This window comes from Citrus clementina, unplaced genomic scaffold (genome assembly GCF_000493195.1).
Source record: "Citrus clementina cultivar Clemenules unplaced genomic scaffold, Citrus_clementina_v1.0 scaffold_4, whole genome shotgun sequence".
Classification (NCBI taxonomy): Eukaryota; Viridiplantae; Streptophyta; class Magnoliopsida; order Sapindales; family Rutaceae; genus Citrus; species Citrus x clementina.
Genome location: NW_006262274.1, coordinates 17,415,722 through 17,435,242, shown reverse-complemented (window position 1 = coordinate 17,435,242; position 19,521 = coordinate 17,415,722). Strand labels below are relative to the sequence as shown.

The 19,521-nt window shown below is 32.2% G+C and overlaps 2 protein-coding genes across 8 annotated transcripts; both read right to left on the bottom strand.

The window, feature by feature from the left end:
* LOC18043989 lies at nucleotides 1-6,795 on the bottom strand. 4 transcript variants are annotated; one of them, XM_006437308.2, is made up of 11 exons: nucleotides 6,489-6,795; nucleotides 5,184-5,703; nucleotides 5,007-5,107; nucleotides 4,866-4,908; nucleotides 4,693-4,784; nucleotides 3,805-3,853; nucleotides 2,880-2,950; nucleotides 2,673-2,795; nucleotides 1,734-1,819; nucleotides 1,115-1,160; nucleotides 1-833 (listed from the first exon to the last, which is right to left on the bottom strand). In XM_006437308.2, the coding sequence occupies exons 1-11, from the start codon at nucleotides 6,537-6,539 to the stop codon at nucleotides 306-308; spliced, it is 1,710 nt and encodes a 569-aa protein (XP_006437371.1). In that variant the 5' UTR covers nucleotides 6,540-6,795; the 3' UTR covers nucleotides 1-305. The 4 variants fall into 4 exon arrangements, with proteins under 4 accessions (XP_006437371.1, XP_024042455.1, XP_024042457.1 ...); XM_024186689.1 differs by lacking the exon at nucleotides 1,734-1,819 and having other exon boundaries at nucleotides 703-833; XM_024186688.1 differs by lacking the exon at nucleotides 1,115-1,160 and having other exon boundaries at nucleotides 725-833.
* A 626-nt stretch (nucleotides 6,796-7,421) lies between these two features.
* Nucleotides 7,422-18,168, bottom strand: LOC18043988. Of its 4 annotated transcripts, none has more exons than XM_006437307.2 (20): nucleotides 17,948-18,168; nucleotides 16,498-16,680; nucleotides 16,272-16,353; nucleotides 16,102-16,179; nucleotides 15,942-16,001; nucleotides 15,750-15,854; nucleotides 14,624-14,734; nucleotides 14,333-14,374; nucleotides 13,721-13,792; nucleotides 13,404-13,585; nucleotides 12,285-12,400; nucleotides 12,105-12,211; nucleotides 11,970-12,012; nucleotides 11,797-11,888; nucleotides 10,988-11,036; nucleotides 10,291-10,361; nucleotides 8,987-9,103; nucleotides 8,341-8,426; nucleotides 7,854-7,899; nucleotides 7,422-7,763 (listed from the first exon to the last, which is right to left on the bottom strand). In XM_006437307.2, exons 2-20 carry the CDS (start codon nucleotides 16,572-16,574, stop codon nucleotides 7,731-7,733), a joined length of 1,569 nt encoding a protein of 522 aa, XP_006437370.2. In that variant the 5' UTR covers nucleotides 16,575-16,680; nucleotides 17,948-18,168; the 3' UTR covers nucleotides 7,422-7,730. The 4 variants fall into 4 exon arrangements, with proteins under 4 accessions (XP_006437370.2, XP_024042306.1, XP_024042305.1 ...); XM_024186538.1 differs by having other exon boundaries at nucleotides 13,730-13,792; XM_024186537.1 differs by having other exon boundaries at nucleotides 16,272-16,350.
* Nucleotides 18,169-19,521: the final 1,353 nt, after the last annotated feature.

Genomic DNA, 19,521 nt, shown 5'->3' with positions numbered 1-19,521 from the left:
TTAACAATGGCAAACTACTTCATATGCTGAGTTCTGTTACACTTACAAAATTGGGGGATAAATTTTTTATGTACTAATACACTAAATGCTGAATCTCATAAAATTCGACATGCGACAATAAGATGGAAAGACAAGGAATCAATAAAGCTAATTTATGTGATACATAAGTCGAGATATAAACTTTATATCTATAGCGTAACCCTGGAATTTTTTTTTTCTTTCACCGCAATCAGAGTCTCCTTGTTCAACCCAAGCCATTTGCATTACATGGAAGCTGATCAGTTGCAGCTATTTGAGCTTGTCTATTAACAGTTGTTTCGGCGCCAGAGGTTTTTCTCTGTTCTTTTAAAAGGCCCCTCTCTTCTTTTTCTTTGGAAATCGTAGAGAACACAGAGGGTCCATGGAGTTTCATCGTTCTGATTTGGTTGTTGACTCTTGAGAAGCATGTATTCCTTCATGAGCCAATGAGTCTTCTCTGGCTTTGATGTTGGATCCTGCTTCTTAAAGTAAGTCAGTGAAGTCTTTGTAGCGACTGCATCTCCATCTTTGTCGTTGACGTAAGATGGCATTCCCGTTTTCCTCCAATATCCCCCCTGAGCTTGTCTATTAACAGTCCTTGCAGGTTGGCTTAAACGTGTGAAGAAGTACTTCTTGTCGTGACCAGAGTGGTACGCTAAACTTGAGAGCTCTGAAGGTTCATAATCATAAAGTTCTATGTCTTTGATAAATCGATCAAGTTCTCCATAACTACGAGCAGACACCTTGTTCATTAGATGATAAGTAACTAGCTCTGTATCAGTTGGAATGAATGCTGCTACAGTGGGTGGCAATACCTGAAATTAAACCATTTAGAAAAATGTCTTTAAACAAACATTAACCTGACAAAAAGCTATCAATCTCTTTTTCCAAATTTGTTGTAATTTATTGTTGTGAATTTTTGTACTTCTTTAACTTGAATTTTTATTGTCATGTATATTTTTTTAAAAAAATTTTATATTGTAATTTTATGCAGGAAGTAGATCCTTTAAATTATGAGCAGAAAGATTAAAACAGAGACCAAACAAGAAGAAAGTTTGGGACATTGCTAACTACACATTATTATGAAAGAATGTACCATTCTTCGGAACGTTCTCATGGTTAGCACAAGAGTATCCCGCATTCTACCAAGGAAAAAAAAAATAAAACAAATGCATCACATTAGAAGCATGACATTAATTAGTAAATAAACACCAGATAAATACTGATCTTCAGAATCTTGCGAAGAAAGCCACGATCAGAGTTTACAAAAAAATGAAGTCCCACATGCATAATTTTATGGTGAAAGAAAGTAGAAAACTCTGCAAGGCATAATAAATGGTCTAAGGAAAACCCTTTGCTCTGTTCTAGCTTCTTTTGTCTTTCTCCAATTATTTTCTTTCAAAATAAACAATTGTAATTTAGCATCAATAGCACAATAGAGAATGATAAACATCATAATGAGGACTCAAATTCAATTTCAACCTCATCTCTGCTTTTCTAGCCTTTAGTGGAAGTGGCAACAGTTGGTCCTTTCTCTCTCATGTTTTTAACCAGTAGCTAGGTATGCCAAACTATGGGTGTAAACAATTGACAATGAAGTCTACTCTATTAAAAGCTTCACCATAAAAAATTTGTAATAATTATTTATTAGAAATTAAATCAAGGCTATCCAATCAATCCATGCAAACATAAAATGTATGCAAGTAATATATTACCGGTCATTATTTGTGATATAATAATGGGATTCACCATCCAAGCGTCTTAAAATAAATTGTCTTGAGAGCCCAATAGGAATTTCGATCTGCAATATCAATAAGATGGAAAAAATATGTGAAGTCTTACACATAGATAATTGAACATTTTGTTGAAAGCAAAATCAAATCCTTTTCACATGATCCTACGATTTCCAAAAATAATATTTTAGTGAAGCAAAAGGTAGAGCAGAAATCTCGTGCCTAATCGTCTTTACCCATACACATCCTCACAGTCGTAATACCTTGTCGCTTGTCTTAGAGAGATTATGATTATGTCACACTAAGAATAAATCATGGGCTCAGTATATGAGCTTGAGGCAACTCAACTCACGAACTCTTTTGAGTATTAGTTAGATCCATGGTCCATATGGTATCAAAGCCAACTCACTCACAGTGCACATTAACCTTCCACATGATAACACCAGCCCAAAACTTGATGCAACCTATTTATGGGCTAGCTTTTGATTTTGATTTGGCTTTATTTTTACTGAAAATCAATTGGTTCAGAAAATTCTGACTGATCCAAATAATGAACCAAACTGAATGAAACAGATTTGGATTAATTTTGTGTTTTCAGTCTGTTCTTGAGCAATCCTCAGTTGTCCATACAGTCTAGTATTGAACCGAATCAAACTAATTATGAGTTCTTGTAAAATAAAATAAAGCAAACTGGATGAAGTACAAAAACAGTTGGTTTGGTCGGTTCAGTTTGATGTTCAGTCTTTTAGCCCACCCTTAGCTACTAGTATGAATTGTTAACACAATAAATAGAATGAATTTTGTAGTCAGACCTTGTTCAACAAGCTGACCATTTGAATTACAGTATAACCGAAGCATTTAGAATGAAAATTGATAACCTTGTTGTTTCATGGATACTGCATCAACTGTAAGGTACCATACCTCAATTATATTAAAAAGATCCCCTTCAGATATCACAACATCTGTGCTATTGATCTTGACGTGGAATCTAGACTGTGTAAAGCTTAGAGTTGCTGGCTCCCAAGTATTCTCAGAAGAATTAATCTGTTGAAGTTGTAGCAAAACATTTGTGTTATCCAATACTCTTCACATTTTCGTGTAACATTTAATGGCTAAAAGAAAACCTACCAGCAAAAGAACTCTGAAAGCGGCTTGCCCTCTGGAGATGTGCATGTCAACCTTGCTCTGCATATCCGGATCTGCAGCCGTGCAAAGAAGCACATCAGAAAACTACACAAACAACAAAATTTCTGAGGCAAAATTCAAACTAATTATAAAGTTATCATACAATTACCAATCAACTCTGTAGCCATGCTAAAATGTAATTAACTCTTTTAGTATGCAAAAGTTGTGAGTGACAGCTAACACAATATCTGGTGTCAAATCAAGCGTTAGTCTTTCAAGTCACCTCAAGCAACTGTTCTCTCTCTAAATAATTCGGTGGATGGGAATTCACGTTCTACAAAAACTACTCTCACATTTTCAGTTCAAAGCCACAGTCAGATGGCTATAACAATGTGCACACAACCTTAATTTAACCAATATAAAATACACATCTATAAGTTTCATAAATCATTGTTTATCAACTTATTCAACAAGACCTCTTACAGCTGCAATTGTGATATTAACAATTTCATTAGCATATCTACAATACTGAGTGGTGCATTGTTTCAACGTCAGAAGAAGTGCAAAGACATTATTATACAACTGCATAGTACTACAACCCAGAACAACATCAGTGGAGGCTCAAAAATTATCTAGTGAAAAGTCAGGGCAGTTTGAACATTGAAAGCACCAGTAACTTGTATAAAGAAGAAATTTCATGAAATATGGCACATAATTATTTTTATCCTTTATGGAAGCCATTATGTGCTCATAAAGATCCAACATTCAAAAAGCTTAGGACTTGAGCATGAGCTTGATGCTTCATCCTGGAAACAGAACTCCACTCCACACATGGAGAACATGATAATATTGAGTCATAAATATTACAAACATAACTTTAAATATATTTAGGTTTGACAACCATCAATCTAAAATCATATCCACTTACCACACTTGATTTTGGAATGTTCATTTGCGAAAACAGTGACCAATTTTCCCTGATAACATCAAATGCCATAACAGAAATAATCAGGACGGCACTAAAACCAACAGATGCAACTTATGTCTCTTGAAAAAAAAATTGTTAAATTGAAGAATGATTAAAAAATAAGCTTCATATATAACAAGGAATAAATAATATTGTAGACAATGTGAGGAAATGAATACAAAATGAGACTAATTAAACTACTCTTGTCAAAAAACAGTAATAAACCCTATGACCAGGAATACAATCATATGAATTTTGAATATTTATATACCAAATTCACTATCACGAGGTAAGAACTGAGACCTGATTTTTTGCGTAAATTCAACTGCTTCTCACCCGGCTTAATGAACTCTAAGAAGTCAGTAGATTTCATTTTGATGACAAAAATAAAATACTACCTTTATAAATTAATTGTAGTGGGAAAATGTTGAGTGAAACAATTCTGAAAAATTGAATTATATTGTTGTTATAAATACATGTAAAAGTTATTACACCAGAAACTTAGGCTAACTTATGCTTCTAGGAAAGGGAAAGAATATCAAAAAGTTATTTCCTAACTCAGCACAGAGTAACACAATCCCTAAACTTCAGGATATCCAAAGAATTAATTAGTCAACTCTAGATCTCCTTTAATTCCTTCAAATCTATCAACACTAAGTACCTGCGGTAGCTTAAATACTTGCTTGTTCACGCTCAAAAGGCAAAAAAAAAACGCTGAGTATGACATAAATATCATTAAATTATGTATACACATATTTTGAACTACACAGTCTTGAGTTGTAGCTGTTGAAACATGAACTTTCAATAACAAAGATATCATTCATAAAAACCATTATTCCAAATTTGTACCTCGTGTCCTTCATCATCTATTGTCGTGTGCTCAAGAGCTATCAGTTTATTAATATCATCAGCTGTGACGACATATTCTGGTTCTGTGGCTCCTGAAATAAAAGGCTATGACTTGTCAAATACTCTTTTAACTAGCACAGTACCAAGAAGTCAAAACACATTTCAATGCTTACCCTCAATAGAGTGCCTGGTATCATCTTCAAGAAAACGAATCCACTAATATATAAATTGTTAAAATGCAAAAGGTTAATGCATTATGTACAAAAGTGCCTTAACATATTTCAATTCTATTACAAGTTAACACAAAAATTCACCTGAAATGTACAGAGAGTAGTCCCATTTACGGGATATCCAAGAAGTTTCCCTCCAGGTTTAGCTTCGCCAATAATCCGAAATTTCTCAATCCCAGGGCCCTCTGAGTTTGCAATGAGTCATATTAAATTCCAGCAAAGGTCATAAAATTGTGTTTTATAGATAAAAATATCCACCACCTTGGACTTGTCCAGACAAGCGTAAGTTATTCTCAGAGTTGTCACCTTCCACCGTAATCCCACTCAGATAAAGCTCAAAAGGAGTACTAAGTAGAGAATCATTAGCTGACGGAGACAAATCTTGTCGAGACGAGTCAGTAGATGTATCTCTCTCTTTAAAAACAAACAGGACAGCAATGATAGCAAAGGCTAGTGGAAAAAGAACAGATGCATTATAATTATACTTCGCATCAGAAACTAAAAGAATAAGATGAATCAATGTAGCAATCAATTGGAGCACAGAGAAGGCAATATCTAATATCCCAAGTTGCCTGTCAGCTTGTGGTTTGATAGCAGTGAAAGTTCTTTCCAAAAAACAAACATAAATAGTCATAGCAAAACCAAATGCTGAAAAAAGGAACGCAGCAAGAGAAGCCCCCTTGCTTTTTTCAAATATATCCAGTACAACTGATACAGCCTCCAAGATAAAGAACAAAATTGCAAGTCCACATTTCTTATGTTTACAAAGCACCTCAGAATCCTATGATATAGAGATGAAAGTCAGTCAGATAAGATAGAGAGCAATAAAAATACAAATATATATACACGCACGCACTCACATTGCTTAATCAAGTAGAAGGTAAATTTCTTTTGCAACCATCAAAAGAACATAATTTGAAAATCAATATTTGAAAATCAATGCGTGAAGGTAACATTAGATCAAATGAAAATGAGTATTCTTAAATCGTCAAAATAGTCTCTCAACGAAACCAAGAGATAAAGAAAATAAGATATTGAAAACAAATGTGATTCAACAGGCAAGGTTTCTTGTGATGGTATGAGAAGTCTGGAAATTTTTCCTTTTCTCTTTAAGAAGTTAGGAGTGTGAGCAAAGGCCAAAATCAATTTTTTAGCCTCTACCACCCCTTAGATTTGAACTCAGGTGTCCTGTCAAATAAACTACCTGAAAACCATTCAGCGGCAAGTATGGAGTTTGAGTGATTAGGTAATTGAGACTTGGTTATACTTCAATCATCAAAAGTGGGTTACGGAAAAATCAAGGGACTAAGAAAAAACGACAATCAACCATCAAACTGTCTAGTTACTGGCTAAAAATGAAACTTGCTAAGGTTTGTGTCTAAATTTTCTTCTCAACTATATGTAGTCAGTCAATCAATTACACTTATGTATGCAAAACTGCTCAAAATATAAACAAAAGAAAGTTAATTAGGTATTAATTTCTATTTACTATAGTTTATCAACAACACATATCTGTCATTTTGACAAAGACTGAGAAATTAAAATTAGGTGAATAAATTATGTTACCCTGCTATTGACTGAGCGGAGAGGTACTCTCCCCGTTTCAATGTGCTCCATTCCTTTCAACTACCTTGTTAGTCAGATAAAATTTGAGGAAATTGGAGAGAAAATTGGAATAAAATTGCAGGAAAGTTCCCACTTCTATCAGTAGAAGACAACGAATTATGGCTTAGCTCCTAATATTTTTTTAAAAAAAAATTGACCAAATTATCTTGTAGGCCATCCTGAGATTGAGTTTTTCATCTTGCCACGTTCGTTTTTGACTTTCTTGCTCTAGTATGTGCAATCAAAATTTGAACTATTTGTATTCTCAAACAAAAAAAAAAAAAAAAATTTGAACCATCTGTCATCTCACCGTTAGACTTGTACTTGTACACTTCTGTATTACATCCATTGTTAATTAAATTACTAAATTTATCACGCCCGTATGAAAATTAATAATGAGAGAGTAACCGCAGATGCTAAAAAATTAGAATGTGTTGATAAATATTGGAATATGATAATATTATTGAAAAACTAATTAATATATATGTCAAACATTAGATTAATTATTCATGTCATATTTATATTATGTTATAAATTTATCATGTCATGATAATTTATTTATGATTAATTTTTTAAAAATTTTGACATCTATTTTTAATTAAATTTTATTTTTTATTAAATATGTAAATTCAATGTTTTAACGCTATTAATAAATGCATCATATCTATATTAGTTTAAATTTAACATAATAGAATAAAACACAACACGATTACACAAATTGACGCCTCTTAAAGATAACTTCTTTTCTTACAAATCAGCTTCTTTAAAAAAAAAATCAAAAAGATTAAAGGATTACACTTTAATACTAACGTGCATATCATGCCGAAGTTGCACAACACAACATATTTAGAGTAAAATTTATTGATCATTATTTTTCTTATTATTAATGCATACACGCTAGTGAGGTTCAAACTCAAAACCCGAATTATAAAAAACTCACTCCTTACCACTAGAATCAAACCTTTACCCTGACCATTACCTAAAAAAATTAAGTTAATATCACAAAATACATGTATATATGAAAAATTGACTACAATGCATTTGTGATTAATAATAATATTACAATGATAGCTATAATACGCTCACACCAAATTCAAATTATGGTACAAACCTTGATGCTATTTTATTATCTTCAATTATCTAGTCATGAATGAACGGTGACTATAAATCTATACTTCAATACTTGAATGAAGGAAAAAGGTTCTAAGCTCTTCCCTTTCGCTTGTCATCTAATGCCTGCTCCAGAGATATACCAGTTCGAAATACAGTGGTCAGAATAAACAGATTGCATACTAATTCAAATGACAAAAATATAAGAAACATTACCTTGCCCTGGAGCATTCTCATTGTCAGCACAAGAGTATCGCGCATTCTACAAAAAAAATTATCAAACGCCTCAAGTAAGAAACTGATATGTTAATAAATGCACCAAATAAAGAGTCTTCACAATTATCCAAAGAGAGCCGCGATAAAATTTATACAAGAACATGTTTCACTTTACAGTCTTGTTGGGAAAAAGGAAAGAAAGTTGAAACTTAGTAGGGCATAAGAAACTGGAACTAAACAGGAAAATGAATGTATAGGTCTTATCAGTAGCACAAATAAACTATACTTATCAGTAGCAAAAATAAACAACAGGTCCTGTGTTTTCCCCTTTGACTAATTATTAATTTTTTTTTTCCCAGCAAAGCAAAACTATGGACTAAACAATGGACAATGAGGTAATGCAATGATGATTTATTAGGAAATAAATCAAGAATATCAAAATCAATTCCATGAGAAATTCAAATGTTTAAAGTAAGTAATGTATTACCGAACATTGTACGTGCTGAAAGGATATGAAGAACCATCAGAGAATGTTAAAACAAATTGTGTTGAGAGCCCACAAGGAACTTTGATCTGCAATATCAGTAAGATTAAAAAAAATTATGAAATGTTCACATATACGTGATGGAACTTTCTGCTTTATTAAAATCAAACCTTTTTATTTATTTATTTATGTAATCCTAAAAGTTAAGGAAAACTGCATCGTATTTCAAACTTCAAACTGACTAAAATAATTATTAAAAAAATGTTCAATCAAGGTGCTCATGGTTAACAACTTCTAACCATGCATATCCTTGCAAGATTTGTTGTCAATGTAGAATTTGTCAAAAATGAAATAATGATGTCTACTAGCTTTCATGTTTAAAAATTGCCAATGATATCAATGGAGTACTTACTTATTACTAAGCAGAAAACTTATAGATTACACTACACATTGGTAATTAATTGATTTAAGAGTTCACTAAACTTGGCAGTAAGGGTGAATAGTTTGAATGCAATATATACATTATGCTTTGTCAGTCAGTTATTGTTCAACAAGTGGTCTGACTTGAGTTATGATAATATCTATTGCACTCAAAATTAAAATAAAAAGTCTCCTTGTTCACAGGCCATATCAAATGTAAATATCATACCGACACTTCCTTTGGAAATCTCTCTTCAATTATAGCTTCTGTGCTATCGATCTTGATTCGGTAAATCGACCGTCTCAATATAAGAGTTGCCTGCTCCCAATTCTCAGAAGAATCCATCTGTTAAAGTCGTAGCAAAACTTTAAGTTACAACAGATGTATACTCTTTCACATTTTTGCATTACTTTTTGTGAATTTATTGTACAACGGAAAAGCAGAAAGACATTTTACACAAGTAAACAATCTGGGAAAGTACAAAATAAAAACCGATGAAGGATGAAGAATAGATGAGCCTTCCAGGATCATTCCTTGCAGAATAAGAAAATTTTAAGGCTACATCACATTCTTGATACATTGGAACAGATGACTTGGGATTCTTTTTTCATTTCTTTTTTATCTTTCTTAATTTTATGTGCCCGGGATCCTTGACTTTAAGTTCAACAATTTGTAAACTTGAGAATTTTTTTCAAAGAATTCTCCCTCCTTTTCCCTACATGCTACAATAATTTTGTTATGCTCTTACCTACAATAGTTTTGGGATTACAAATATTAGACTTCACATTCATGAACTGTGGTTGAGGAGGCAGCTGGCTGCAATGTGAGTTAAAAGTGAAATTCATTTTCCTCTCTAAGAGTGAATCATATACTATAATGTTATTATTAAAATCACTTGTGTTTGGTATGTAGGATAGGATAGAATAGGATGAGATGAGGTAGGATGACATTTGACTATGTTTAATACTGTCTTGGGTTTGGTGTAGTTTAAGGTTAAATTGGATAGCAACAATAAAGAATTATTGTCATTATTAAAATAAATTAAAAATAAATAAATAATTATTTAATCATAGTTTAATTGAATTATTACAATTTTTTATTATTAACTAAAATTTTTTGAATTATTTATTATACCATCAACGTCATGGTATTAATTAAATATAAATACTCATTCAAATAAATTTTTATTTTTATCTATGAAATATATTTCCAACAATTATAATATACTTATTTCATAATTTATAATTTTATCAAAATGTAACTAAATATTTTTAATATTAATTTAATAATAAATTTAAATTTAAATATTATGAATATTTAATAATAAATTTAAATTTAAATATTATGAATATTTAATAATAAATTTAAATATACTTATATGTTAAAATAGTGTTATAATTTTAATGTAAAAAAATGAATTATAATATTCAAGAATATTATTTTTAATGAGTTAATATTTCAAGAAAGTTTCTTTTGTCAAATAAACACTTACATTACATATTTGGAACAACTGCTAAATAAATAAAACCTACCAGCATTAAAACACTAAATGTGGCATGACCTCTGGAGATGTATGCATCAATCTCGCTCTGCATACCGGGGTCTGCAAAAGAGCTAGTCAGACTATGCAAACAACAAAAGTTTATGGGTGAAAACCTAACAAATTAGAATATTATCCTAGTGATATGCATATCTGTACTTCTCTATTCTAAAATGCAAATAGCTTTTTCAAGATAAGAAGAGCAACAGCTGAAACTATATGAGGCATCAAACCAAGAATTGATACTTTCCAAGTCACTTCAAGCAATTTTTTTTTTCTTTTTCACAATAAATCAATACATGAGGAAAAAAGTTACCGATCAATGTTCAATGGAATCCAGCCTACGTTTTTACCCAAAGGTCCAAACAAGGCTCTACTATAATGTGCATCCAACATTATAGATTTCACCAACTTACTAAAATACAAATTTTCATTATTTCTAAAATTTAATACTTGAGCATAGAATGATTGACATTACATCCCTCCCATGTGAGTGCGATTCGAAACCCAGACCTCTTGTGTCAACTCGAGATCTACCAAGTTACTAAAATGCATGTTAAGTATATGAACATCACTTTCATTGGATTCTTAAGGAAGTCAGATTATACTGCAAAAGCAATGTTCACAACACTACCGAGTTTTATGACTCTTAGGTCCAACATAAATCAAGTCAAATCATAGACACTTACCGCACTTTATCTTGTTCTGATCATTAGCAAAACGCCTCACTAATTCCCCCTGAAAACATCAAGTCGTGCAAGAGAAATGTTCAGGAAGACAACATCTTCATGTACCAAAAACATCAAAAGTTGCAACTTTTGTGTCACTCAGAAGATTTTAGTGGAGCATTACAAAAGGCTAAATTGAATACTGAAAGAAATAAACTTCATATTTAACAAGGGATCTATTAATGCAGCCAAAAGAGAGGAAGTATAAATTCAGCAAGCATCAAGCAAGCTAACATGTTCAATTTTTACAAGAATATACAAGTTTCAAAAAATGTCTACAGGCAGAAAAACCGAATCTCCCAACGATTTCCCAACAATTTAACTGCCTTTTTTCCCCAGAAAGGTGATATAAACTCTATGACTGTGAATATAAGCATATGAATATGCATATTAAAATTCTAAATTCACTACCACAAGGAGAAAGTGAAACTTTTAACGTAGATGCAATTGCCTCGCAGCAGTCTTGATCAACTATAAGTACTTCAGGAATGGAAGCATCATCTAGTTTACATATTAGGATTGAATCCAAAAAGAAATATCTCAGTTTTCTCATGACAGTTCAATAAGTCATGTCAATCTTAGAGAACAGATGGCGGTGCACTTGGTTCAGTTATCTGTAAGGTCCCACATATTTTATGACCAGAAAGATCTCAACTCATTTACTAACTTTTAACATCAGTTGGAAGATTATGCATGGTTTTTTATGTGCAGAAAGAAAAAGAAATGCTGGTTATATGACATGCAATAAACATCACTCTATAATATATTACCTGACGGCCTTGATCATCCATTGGTATGCACTCAACAGCTATTAGTTTATCAACATCATCAGCTGTGACAACATACTCTGGATTTGTGGCTCCTGAACCAAAAATTAAAATGGAAATCAAAATATTTTAACAAGCCTATCGGCAAAAAGTCAAAACTTTATTTCAATGCTCACCCTCAATATAATGTCTGGTGCCATCCTGGAGATGACGAACCCACTAAAACACAAATTTTTAAGATATTAAATGTTAATACGTTATGCAAATATCTGCTTAACATATTTCACTGTTCATATAACTTAAATTTTCACCTGAAACATACAAAGAGTAGTTCCACGGACGGGATATCCACATCCAAGAAGTTTCTCTCCAGGTGTAGCTTCACCAATAATTTGAAATCCCTCAATACCAGGGCCGCCTGAATTGCAATGACCCATCTTAGATTCCAAAAAAAGTCATAAATTGTTTACCAAAAAATATATATCAACAACCTTCAGAAATAGAGGAAGCAATCTCGTTGTGTGTACTTGGAAACCATGCATTCATCTCTTCTGGTCCCCTGGCGACCCTTAAATCTAATGCATTAGGAACATTGCCAAGATTTTCTCTGTTAAGAATCAAATGCATGGTTAGGTAAGAACTGAAAAATATCAGAAGAAAGGGATTTTTAATCAGAAAAAAGGTAAAATAATTTCCCTGCTTAATAATGCATGTTCAAAGAAAAAATTGCACAGCATGATACACATAAACTCCATTCAATTCAAACTAAAAATTGCCCTTTCAAAAAAAAAAATTCAACGATTACAGATTTTTGAATGCATGAAAAGGAAAAGATGAAAACATAGTCACTCTGAATATTATTAGATTTTAAGTGATCAGGATCCAGCAATGCGATGGTGTTTTTCTGTATCCGGATGCATCAACATTTTGAGACTAAAGAATACAAGTAACAATTCTTTAGCACATTTCGAAAGTGATGCACCTGCCATGACTAAACGTGCAAATTTGTGATGTCATTAAATGCAGAAAAAGAAGGGGGGGGGGGGGGGGGTCGGTCAAGAGTAACCATGGACAGACCCATCAGACAGACCAATGAACACGCAATTTGGCTACTCAAGCCAATTTTTGCTTCTACTTGCACAAGTCAACTTGGTCAAATCCAAAGAGTTTTCCCATGTACAACAAAGTTAGCTTGTCAATCTCAAAAAAAAGGAGAAAATACAATTTATAGACAAGATGAAGCTATAATACTCAAGGATGAAAGAAAATCTGCATTATTACTATCAGGCCAACAAAACATGCTAATGTACATCAGATATGTTTTATTAAATATAACAGAGAAAACATGCCGTCACACGAAATGATGACCCCAAAGTATCATATATATCCTTGGCATTTTTTCTTCTTTCTTTTTAATTTTATAAAAAGAAATAAGATACAAGCTCCTTGGGATTTAAAAGCTTTGCATCAAGACTAAATAATATACAATTGTTTAAACGGTAGCTAAAGTAAGTTTCATCATATCTGATGAAATAAAAAGATGAATAGCCAAATATAATGAGATAAAGAAGATTAAAACTGCAAGACAAAATAAAATATATCATCCTAACCTGTTGGAACCAAATGAGAAACCCTGAGAACTATCATTATTGAATAGCTGCTGCATTTGACTGTTATGCAATAAATTTTTCATTTCACTATGACTGTCATCATGAATGGTTCTTGGCATATTGTCAGTTGGTTCAGGACGATCAGCAGCATTTTGTGTATGCATAGGAACACCATGCCGATCCTGCAACCAAGAGAATGCAAAATAGCATAAAGAATGTCATAATAAAATGGGAACAAAAACATTGAAAAATTATCACAGTAAAGATGAGGAAAAGATAAGAAAAGCAACAAGATTGAAATCAAGTAGATTACATGCCAGTACTACCGTGTCAATAGATCCAGCTCCAGCATCAGTTCCTCCCTCTCGTGTTAAATCTCTAATTCTATCCTGTGATAGAAGTTAAAAAAAAAAATACCTGTATCACCAACTTAAAAAGTTATATAAAAAAATTTAGACATACATCAAACTCAAAATAAATGCAGCGACCTCCACCTTACAACTACAAGGGACAACCAAGTAATATTGCACAATTGTACATTTTTAAAACAGAAAAAAAATCTGGAAAAACATAAAAGGGAGTTCCATTGATAGGTTTATTTTCCTCTGCGAACGTGGCTGTATGCACACATAAAATTAGGAAGATGCAAGGAAGCTCTCAATATTTACACCTCAAAAATTGAAGGGTCCAATGCAAAAACATGGAGAAGCAAGGTTATATATAGTGATCCGAAGAGGTAGACCAAAAATTACATAAAGCTCAGGTTTGTAGTTACCCAACCTATGGAGAAGTATTTTCTCTTCTGATGCAATATTGATACTGCATTCATGATTTTGAGTGAATGAGAAACAAGAATATGTAATGTATTTAATGAACTATGATTCATAAGTAATAAAAGAGGTGCAGAATTTTGTGAAAGGAAAGCTTACGTAAGAAGTTCGAATCTGCGACTGTAACTGATCATACAGGTGCTGCAGATGTTAAAGAAAATGATAAGTAAGTCCTAATTTATAGACAAGTATCAGAAAATATAATTCCAGAAACAGAAAAGTAAGAAATGTGTTTCCAACATTATGAATATCTTGAGGACTGCCTTTTGCAGTTTTCAGTTCCCCTTTCATTCTAACAACAAGGTTAGCTACTGTTTTATACCTTGGTGATTTTTGGTTTTTCCTTTTCTGTAACCAGGGTAAAATAGTTTAGCTTTGCTCAGTTAATACCTTTACAGTGTTGGATATGGCAGAAGCATTTGTGACATGAGGCCAAAGACCATAGTCAGCCAGTAATCCAAGCATAGATGACATGAAAAAATATCTCTCATCCTCAGCAACCTGCAAAGCGATACCTTAAACAGTTGCACTTAAAATAGAATTATGTATACAAAAGGAGAATCAGAGAAGCAATAGCTAAGGTGATTTGTGAGAAAAGTAAAACTGACATATTATTATCACAAATCTGTGGATATTAGATATATCCACCAATAATATCTTTATATATTGGTTTAGATGGTTGAGCATGAAAGAAATCATCTAGGCTTCAAATGGAGTCATGAAGAAAGAAACCTACTGATTATAAAGCTCATGAAACCTATTTTGCAGCAGAATTGTCAAACAAAGGTAAGATTCATCAAATTGGCTTTATCTCAGCACTATCGTAGACAATATATGCTATTACCTATGTGATCGCTATTACAGAATGCAGTACATTATCTTCATATTGTACAATTTAGTGATGAAACCTGTGGACCTGACTAAATGAAAAACTTATAGGGTTTAGTATAATCCATTTCTGGGAAGCTCTTGGGCCACAAAAGGGAGCATTTTTATATTCAGACACAATCCATAAAACCTAAACCACTAATTATTAGAGAACTCATTCTGTTTCAATAAGGTTAGGTTTCAAAGCAGTACTGTCTTTGCCCGTCAACGTCCTTGTTTTAGTAAAATCTTCTCTCAATCTTAGCATATAGATAAAGACCAAAGTTCACAACCAATTTAAGGTGCTTTATCTAATGAGAGGTTGTTCTGTTACAATCAATTTCTCCTTTTTCTTTTTTTTAATGAAAGCTGATATTAGAATCTTAACTTCAAGAGGATCATACGGGGAATTTAGTTTACTATAACTTAACTAGAAACTATAAATTAACATCTCCATACATACATGTCAAGAGCCATTTAAAATGCCTGTAATTTTCCATTTTCAAAACATTGATATTGTCACTCATATCAGTACTAATTGTTTGCCTGTGTTCAATCATGGACTTATGGCCTACTATTTTAAATATAACATTGTAAACACTTCTACCTTGTTGTTGGACAAGGTATATATGTGGAACCTGCTATTTACCTTCAAATCATGAGCCAATTTTAAATTTTCCTCAAGAACACCTTTCCTTCGAGCCAATTCATTTAAGGCAGAAGTGATTGCTTCATTTTGCTTCTCATCAATTGCCTACCACTCAAAACAACATTACTTAATATGTATGTATGTATATATATGCATATGCATATTAAGAGATTATTGTTCAAGAGAAACAACCATCCTCAACTCAGAGACTTTCCTCTCCAGTGTATATTTCTCATTCTGAAGCTGCAATTCCTGATATGATACAGATTAGCCTATGTCAGAAACATAAAAGTGCAGTGAATGTATACTTTCCACATGCAGACAAGAAAAGGCAAGCAAAGAAATGTTAAACCTTCAGACAAGCAACAGCAATTTGTTGACGAAGACTATGGATCTCCTCTTTCTGCAGTCTAGCTCGTGAATAAAGCTCCTGCCATAATTTTATTTAATGCAAGAGAATTAGAATCTCCATTGTAATTTTATAATGGAAAGTTTAGCATGAAAATGCAAGAGTAGTGGTACCATAGCCTCTCGATCTTGAAAAGAAATGAAATTGTCTTCTTTCTGTTTCGTTGGAGCAAGATGTGTTTCAATTTTATGCCTACTGAACAAAACATATATTCTACTTCAAATCAATTTTGAGCAATCAGATTCTAAACTTGTGCCAGACCCAAATAGTTTAATATAAAATCTCAGATAAGAATTTGCACAAGCAGTCATTTCCAACAAACCTGGATAAAGATGTTACCTGTTTACAAAATCAGAGTTTTTAGCCGGAAACCTATGATTGTTAAGCCCATGCATAGAGTTGTTACCAGAAGACATTGCATTGGCAGTTCTACGTCCTCTTCAACAAAATTTCTGATATCACCACAGCTAACATTTTCCATTATCACTAACAAAATCTCGCATTTGACCTCATCCTGGTCTCCTGTTTCATATTTTTATACAGATGAAGACAAAGATAACACATATAATAACCACATCCAAAAATTCGTCTACAACTGCCAAGAGTACATAAGCAGAGGTGAAGACATAGACAATTACTGTGATAGTATGCCTGCATAAAGGACCAAATCCTCATGGAACACAATATTAAAAATAATAATAATAATAATAAAGATTGAAAATGAAAGAATTAACTCATCTAAGCAATGATACACACTCCAGAAAACAATGTTCAGGATTTTCCATATAAGAATATCCTTTGTGAATAAAGTTTCAAGATACCAACATTATCCAGACACACTAAGTATATGATGACGAACCATTAGTACCGCCCAGCATTAAATTGAATTGAATTAGTCGAATTATTGCAAACAAAAAGCAAGATGGCCAAACTACAGGATCCATCTATGATTCAAATCACAACAAAAAAAAAATCCTTCAAATTGTCTATACCTGCTCGTACTTTTAAGTACTTAATGGCAAATAGAACACTAAACTCTCTATATCTTCAATATTTAGAGGACATGTTCCCTAGCATAAAAACTATACGCAACTTAGTAGCTAAAATAGCTGTAGCATATACAAAAAGGTCAATTAAGTTTGAAACCAGAATATTCGAAGAATTATATTAAAGGAAACGACACACTATCTCAACAAAAGACGAAGTCACACTCAACAACATTCCAGTCCTCAAAAGGAGAGGCTCTAGAAACTTGATCAATAACAATAGAAACTGATGCCGGTAAAGCAAAATACATAATTCTCTTTCGAGGTACCTCGAAATCTTCTCCTTTAATCTTTGCAACTAAGAATTAAGCAATTTAGATTCACTTGTCAAGAAGTATAAGAGATCGCTTGCTAAATTGTCGGTTCAACTACTCCATTATTGACCACTAGATAAGGCTTACTCCACTCAAAGTTTCAACAGCCAAATGGAAATAAGATAATCATCAAGTGTCGAAAGTTCCAGCTAACGAACTCGTAACTAATAATAATAATAACCTTTGAAGCAAATTACTTAAATTTTCTTAATGAAGTTTTCTACATGAGAAGAAAGATACAAGCAAAAATGATCAAAGAGAAAAGAAAAAGATACGGTGATAGTAACAATTAACAAAGATATAGATTATCCAATTTTCTCGGTATCCAATCATCCCATCACAGCAAGAACAACAATAAAAACAGTAATAATAATATCAAAAACATATTAAACAAAAATTACGGAAATAAGTATTTAAATATCAAATTACCTGTGATTTAGCAGAAACTGAAAGATGTTTCTTTCTTTTCTTTTCTTTTTTTTGCGTAAAAAAGGAAATTGTGAAAAAGGCGAAATCTGATGAGGTGCAGATCCAACAATATTCACTCGTTTATAATTTATACATGCTCCAGAGAGAATAAGAGAGTTTGTTAAAACTTAAAAGCAAGTCAAGTGACGGTCGTTGGAGGAAGTTTTCAAATAGTTGTATTTAATAATATTAATATATGAGGAAGCATATCCCAATTCGAGAAAGTCATGTACGTATAATTAGTAAGTTGAATTTTATTTTATTTTTTAAAAAAAAGTAAGTTGAAAATGAGAGTTAGCTTGGAGATAAAAGAGGAAAAGGTTGTGTTATTTTATTTTCTTTTTTAATGATAAAATTAGAAATTGGGATGGTTATGTGGGATTTTTCATCTGTCCAGGGGGTCCAGCTCAGCAGCTTCCATACTCTTCTGTCAGTCGCTTTGCAATCGCTTAAATAATAGATTATGTCATCATCATTTTTTTCTTTTTCTTTTTTTTTTTCCTTTCATTGTTTATTAAGGAAATTTTATTGATTATTTCTTTTTGTGGTCTTTTACTCAGTTCCATTCTTTGAGAAAAAAAAAGAAGAAATATAGAAAATATTTGGGAAATGTGAAACCTTAAACTTTTATATACATAATAGTGATAGAAATTTAACAGAGTTATGATATCCGAGAGATCGATTCATCCTATTAACATCACATAACATAACACCTCATTTTTTATCTGTTTTTAATTGATTGTCGGATAATTAGTATTGATATATCATATATTACATGTTAAGCTATATGTAGTGCAATTACTATGAGTAAATTTAAGTATTTAACATGTGGGGTGATTTTTTATAAATAAAAATAATTTACATGAGAAAATCTATATAATTAATATTTAAAAATAAGATGTAGCATTTTCTTTGAGTTTAAAAAATTGAATGTATAAGTAGATATCTTGAAGTATGTGTGTGTGTGTGTGTGAAGTCATTCTCTAATGAGAACATTCTCATTTTATTAAAGTGATGATGCTATTAAAGTATGAAAACACACAGATTTAAGACCCGTTTGGGGCAGCTGCGCTGGCACCGTGCAGCTGCTCTCCAGGCCAATTCTGTGTGTGTGTGTATTATACACATCTTGCATTATATTGTGTATTTTCAGTCAAACAAGCATATTTGTACTTTCAAAAGTCAATACAGCTAAACCATGTTTTCTTGTATATATATATGTGTGTGTGTATATTATACACATCTTGCATTATATTGTGTATTTTCAGTCAAACAAGCATATTTGTACTTTCAAAAGTCAATACAGCTAAACCATGTTTTCTTGCTGTTCTCCTTGTCACAAAATTTTATACGTATGGCTTAACGCCACCCTAATGAGACAAAATCAAACTTTGCTATCGCTATGACACGCTTTTGACTTTCTCATTCTAGCTATACCTAGAAGTCTTATCATTTTTCTCATGATAATTTTTTTGAGTTCGAGGACATTCTTTCGTTGGGTCCCATCATTTTGACTCTCATTATTTAGTTGAATT